General features: G+C 48.0%; 1 protein-coding gene across 1 annotated transcript in view; it reads right to left on the bottom strand.

Annotated features, from left to right (window-relative positions):
- LOC122552390 overlaps nucleotides 1-6,379 on the bottom strand; it is a 71,125-nt gene that overhangs the window by 11,137 nt on the left and 53,609 nt on the right. Inside the window, exons 16-18 of the mRNA XM_043695140.1 lie at nucleotides 3,706-4,217; nucleotides 2,940-3,410; nucleotides 2,721-2,841 (exon numbers count right to left, since the gene is read on the bottom strand). Coding sequence (XP_043551075.1) covers nucleotides 2,721-2,841; nucleotides 2,940-3,410; nucleotides 3,706-4,217 — 1,104 coding nt within the window. The remainder of the gene's footprint in view (nucleotides 1-2,720; nucleotides 2,842-2,939; nucleotides 3,411-3,705; nucleotides 4,218-6,379) is intronic.

The raw sequence follows: 6,379 nt of genomic DNA on the forward strand, positions 1-6,379 counted from the left end.
GGAGGCCACATCGGGTGCAGAGGATGCAATAGATGATGTGTGTGGAGGTGCAGACACACTTTCCTCATTCCTGAAGAAGGGCTTATGCCCGAAACGTCGATTCTCCTGTTCCCTGGATGCTGCCTGACCTGCTGCGCTTTTCCAGCAACACATTTTCAGCTCTGATCTCCAGCATCTGCAGACCTCACTTTCTCCTCGAAGATTTTTTCCCAAGAGTTTTGCAGACAACATTTAATATTTAGGCAGGTGAGGTAGTAAAGCTTGGTCAAAGAGATAGTTTTCAAGGAGGACCATGAAGGTGGAAGTAGAGCATGGAGAGCTGAAGGGTGAGAATCTTGTTGGCAGTGTGTGTAAAACCAGAGATTGTAGTGGGGAGACACCATGATCCAGAATGTGGTTCTCCAGGGATAGGTCTGAGCTGAGAACCTTCATCCCCATCTTGCAGTCGTTGCTGGATTGTGATTGTGAGTGGAACTTGGAGGGTGGTTGATTGAGCTGAGCTGAAATTGGTGGATCTTTATGTGGGCTTCAGCCTACCGCCAATTCAGTAACCAGCCAAACAGAGCGACAGCCTTTGCCAATGCCCACACCTCAGACCAGGGGGTTCACAATACAGTCAGGATAACTGTGAAGAACATACCAGTCAACCAGACCCTCTACGTGAAGTGAGTCCTCCTGGATTGCTGTTGATTCCAAGCAGATAGTCTTTTGCTGAGTTCATCAGGAAGGATGTGAGCCTGAGATGGGTGACTATTCCAGGCAGGGGAGGCCTGTAGGCCTAAGCCTCGCTGCACATGGATGGTGTTGCTGTTTTCTACTCGGATCCAATGTCAGTGAACAGACTCATGAGTATCTGTGACCAGTTTGAACTGGCCTTGGGAGCCAAAGTAAATTGAGGGAACAGTGAGGCCACGTTCTTTAGGAACTGGGCCAACTGATCCTTTATCCCCTTCACTGTCAGGACAGATTACCTAAAGGTGCTGGGAATATGGTTTGGCGGGGCCAGGCCTTTCCCAAAATCTTGGGAGGAGTGTGTCGCCAAGGTGAAGCAGAAACTGGACTTTTGGGAGCACTGCTTCCTCTCCACTGTGGGTAAAAACCTGGTTATCAGGTATAAGTAACTGTCTCTGTGGTCTTGTACCTGGGCAGGTGTGGCCCAGAATGGGTCTGTTTCAGTCCCCTCAGCCATCTTTCCCTTCATCTGGAGGTCTAAGATGGACCGTGTCTGCAGGAACACCATGTACAAAACTCTGGGAGGGTGGAAGAACATACCTAACGTAGCCCTTATCCTGGTGTGCATAGACCCTAGGTACGTAAACACCAAGTGTCACCACGTACTGAGATTCTACCTGTCCCTGCTGTTGCGAGGGATTGGCCAGATCTCGGAGACACAGAACACTCCAAGTAGTTCAACCATTTCCTATCACCCTCATGGAGACATTTGCAAAGAAAAACCCCTTTGACCACTAGTCCATCAAGAAGTGGTCAGCATGTAGTGTCCTTGAGACCCTGAGAGAAAAGGAGAGGGTGGTTCCTTATAGGTTGTTCCCTGAGCAGACTGTCAAAGCCATTTGGCAGAATGCCTCATCACCAGCACTTTCCAACAAGCACCAAGACATCGCCTGGCTGGTGGGGAGAAAGGCACTACTTGGGAGATCCCATTATGCATGCCTCATCTGTCCACGTCACTGCACACTGCCCTTGCAGCGGCTGCAGGGGCTAGAGACTCTCACAAATCTCCTGTTGGAATATGCCTTTGCAAAGGAAGTCTGGAGAGAGTTGCAATGCTGTTTGTTGAAATTCATTTCAAGCAGTTCTCTGACAGAGGTGTTTGTGCTCTATGCTCGGTACGTCCACACCTCAGGAACAAACATCAACTGTGCCTGGAGGACCTTTAACTCAGTGAAAGACAATCTTTGCTCTGCCCGAAACTAACTGGTCTTCCCAAGCAAGGAGCTGACCCTGACCGAGTGTTGCAGACGGGCACATCCCAAGGTCCAGGTCTACGTGCTGAGGGACGCACTGAAGCTTAGAGCAGCTGCCGCCAAGGCGCAGTGGGGATAGACCACTGTCTGAGGACTTCCTGCCCAAGGTAAATGGGAATCCGTTCAGTTACCAGTTCCTCCTGGTGCCTCAAATATATGTAAATATAATCTTGCACAAGTGAGAAATGTTTTTGGTTTATTTGCTGCATAGAGTCAAACTCCAATGTTTGTTTGTTTCTCCATATGCTACTGTACAGAACTGACCTGCTGTAATAACTATACAGGTGCTTGAAGATATTTTTATGAATAAAGTTTATTTTTGAAATAAAAAGTAAATCAGAAATACGCAGCAGGGTCAGAGAGGAGGAGAGCAGAGACCACACTGCACTGTAGGTTTGGACCTGGGTTACAGAACACAAAGGGTGAATCCATGTGATACAAATACGGTGAAAGATAGGTGGCTTTGATTGGACAATAAGCTCCAAAGATGCATAAGTAAGATCAGAGGGATTGTGGACCGGAAGTGAGAGCCCTGCATGAGTTAGTTCATATTTGTAACGTTTAGGTAAGAGTGATAGATGTTTCAATTACAGCTGAATTGTTTCAGTTTCACCAGTTGTTATCATTCTGAGAGCTCCCTATTCAGACCATAGCTAACTTGGCAATCAATCTAGACAGCTTCAAGGATCACACTACCCCAATAGTGAATGGTGTGCCCATTAACTCTGAACTTACATATTTATACATATTCTTCATGGCTGGATTGGTCTTGGATCTCACTGTGTGAATCAGAGCTCCACCACCTTTCTGCAAACAGAGAAAAAAAATCACAACATCACACAGGCCCACACCGTCACTGTCACCATCACCATCACATCAGACAGTCCATCACCGTAACCACCAAACAGACCAATATTGTCATTGTCAGACAGTCCAACACTGTCACCATCAGACAGTCCAACACCATCACCGTCAGACAGGCCAACACCATCACCGTTAGACAGTCCAACACCATCACCATCACCATCAGACAGTCCAACACCATCAGACAGGCCATCACCGTCAGACAGTCCGACACCATCACCATCAGACAGGCCATCACTGTCAGACAATCCAACACCATCACCATCACCATCACCATCACCATCAGACAGTCCAACACCATCAGACAGGCCATCACCGTCAGACAGTCCGACACCATCACCATCAGACAGGCCATCACTGTCAGACAATCCAACACCATCACCATCAGACAGTCCAACACAATCACCATCAGACAGTCCGACACCATCACTGTCAGAGAGTCCAACACTGTCATCGTCAGACAGGCCAACACCATCACCATCAGACAATCCAACACCATCACCATCAGACAGTCCAACACTATCACCATCAGACAGTCCGACACCATCACGGTCAGAAAGACTATTATCATCAAACAGTCCAACACCATCACCATCAGACAGGCCAACACCATCACAGCAGACAGTCCATCACCATCAGACAGTCCATCACTGTCACCATCAGACAGTCCACACTCACCATCTGACGTCATCACTGTCGCCACTAGATTGTTCAACACCATCACATCAGACACTCCAACACTGTCACCGTCAGACACTCCAACACTGTCACCGTCAGACACTCCAACACCTTCACCGCCAGACACTCCAACATCATCGTTGTCAGTTAGTCCAACACCATCACCGTTAGACAGTACAACACGATCACCGTCAGACAGTCCATTACCGTCACCATCAGACAGTCCAACAGCGCCAGAAAGTCCAACACCATCACCATCAGACAGTCCACTACCATCAAAATGTTCAATACTGTTAGTCCAACACCATTACCGTCAAACAATCCAACGCCACCAGACAGTCCACCACTGTCACCGCCAGACATTCCAACACTGTCACACAGTCCAACACCATCATCATCAGACAGTCCAACACCATCACCGTCAGACAGTCCAACACCGTCACCATCAGAGAGTCCTACACTGTCACTATCAGACAATCCAATACTATCACTGTCAGACAGTCCAACACCATCACTGTCGGACCGTCCATCTCCATCACCGACAGACTGTCCAACACTGTCACCGCTAGACAGTCCAACACCATCATCATCAGACAGTCCCACACCATCACCATCAGACAGTCCAACACCATCACCGCCAGACGGTCCAACGTCCTCATTGTCAGACAGTCCAACACCATCACTGTTAGACTGTACAACATGATTAGTGCCAGACAGTGCAACACTGTCATTGTCAGAAACACCATCACCGTCAGACTGTCCAATAGTGTCACTGCCACTTCAACACTGTCACCGCCAGTCCAAAACCATCACTGTCAGACAATCCTACACTGTCACCATCAGACAGTCCAAAACCATCACTGTCACCATCAGACAATCCAATACCATCACCGCCAGACAGTCCAACACTGTCACTGCCAGAGAATCCCACACCATCACCATCAGACAGTCCAACACCATCACTTCCAGACAGTCCAACACCATCACCGCCACTGTCCAACACTGTCACCGCCAGACAGTCCTAACACCGTCATCGCCAGACAGTCCAAAACTGTCACCGTCAGACAGTCCAACACCATCACTGCCAGACAGTCTAACACCATCACCGCCAGACAGTCCAACACTGTCACCGTCAGACAGTCTAACACCATCACTGCCAGACAGTCTAACACCATCACCGCCAGACAGTCCAACACTGTCACTGTCAGACAGTCCAACACTGTCACCGCCAGACAGTCTAACACCATCACCGTCAGACAGGCCAACACCATCACCGCCAGTCTGTCCAACACCGTCACCGCCAGAAGTCCAACACTGTCACCGCCAGACAGTCCAACACTGTCACCATCAGACAGTCCAACACTGTCACCGCCAGACAGTCCAACATATCACCATCAGACAGTCCAACACCGTCACCATCAGGCATTCTAACATCATCACTGCCACACAGTCCAACATCTTCAGTGCCAGACAATGTGACACCGTCACTGCCAAGTAGTCCAACACCGTCACCGTCAGACTCTTTAACACCGGCACCGGCACTGTCAGACAATCCAACACCATCACCGCCAGACAATCCAACATCGCCATTGTCAGACAGTCCAACACCATCACCGTTAGACTGTACAACATGATCAGTGCCAGACAGTGCAACACCGTCACCATCAGAGAGTCCTACACTGTCACTATCAGACAATCCAATACCATCACTGTCAGACAGTCCAACACCATCACCGTCAGAAAGTTCAACACCGTCACCATCAGACATTCTAACATCGTCACTGCCACACAGTCCAACATCTTCTGTGCCAGACAGCCCAAATCCTCAGTGCCAGACAGTCCAAATCTTCAGTGCCAGACAGTCCAACATTTTCAGTGCCAGACAGTTTGACACCGTCACTGCCAAATAGTTCAACACCGTCACCGTCAGACTCTTTAACACCGGCACTGTCAGACAGTCCAACACCATCACCGCCAGACAGTCCAACATCGTCATTGTCAGACAGTCCAACACCATCACTGTTAAACTGTACAACATGATCAGTGCCAGACAGTGCAACACTGCCATTGTCAGAAACACCATCACTGTCAGACAGTCCAACACTGTCACTGTCAAACAGTCATGATTTGGAGATGCTGGTGTTGGACTGAGTTGTACAAAGTTAAAAATCACACAACACCAGGTTATAGTCCAACAGGTTTAATTGGAAGCAGAGCGTTGCTCCTTCATCAGGTGGTAGTGGAGGGCTCAATCCTAACACAGAATTTATAGCAAAAATTTACAGAGTGATGTAACTGAAATTATACATTGAAAAATTGGTTGTTAAGTCTTTCATCTGTTTGAATACCATGATAGTTTCACTTCTTTCATGTGTAAATCACCAGACCTTTTTTTAAAAGTTGCATTCGCAGGTTAGCTGTTAACAATGAGTGATAGCTAGACAATATGTTGAAAGTGTTGGCCCCCTGTGTTCTCTGTCTATACCATGATGTTTAGATTGATTCTAATCTAAAAAGTGAGATAACAGAGTTTTACATGAATGCATGCAGTTTTTGAGCAAAGTACAAGGTAATCCTGCTAGTACAAATTCAGCCCAAAAATATATGTGTGCATGTGGGTCTTTGTCTGTGTGTGTCTGGGTTGGGGGTTGTGAGTGTGAGAGAGTGTATGTGTGTGTGTGTAGTGAGTGCTGAGTGTCTTAAGTCTGTGAAGGGGTGCATGTGTGAGCGTGGGAGTGTGTGTGTGTCTGTAAGGGTGTGTGTGGGTGTCTGTGTGTGCGTCTGTGTGTATGTGTGTATAGGAGTGCCTGTGTGTGTGTGTGTGTGTAGGAGTATCTGTGTGTGTGTATAGT

The sequence above is a fragment of the Chiloscyllium plagiosum genome, chromosome 8 (assembly GCF_004010195.1).
Source record: "Chiloscyllium plagiosum isolate BGI_BamShark_2017 chromosome 8, ASM401019v2, whole genome shotgun sequence".
In the NCBI taxonomy this organism is placed as follows: domain Eukaryota; kingdom Metazoa; phylum Chordata; class Chondrichthyes; order Orectolobiformes; family Hemiscylliidae; genus Chiloscyllium; species Chiloscyllium plagiosum.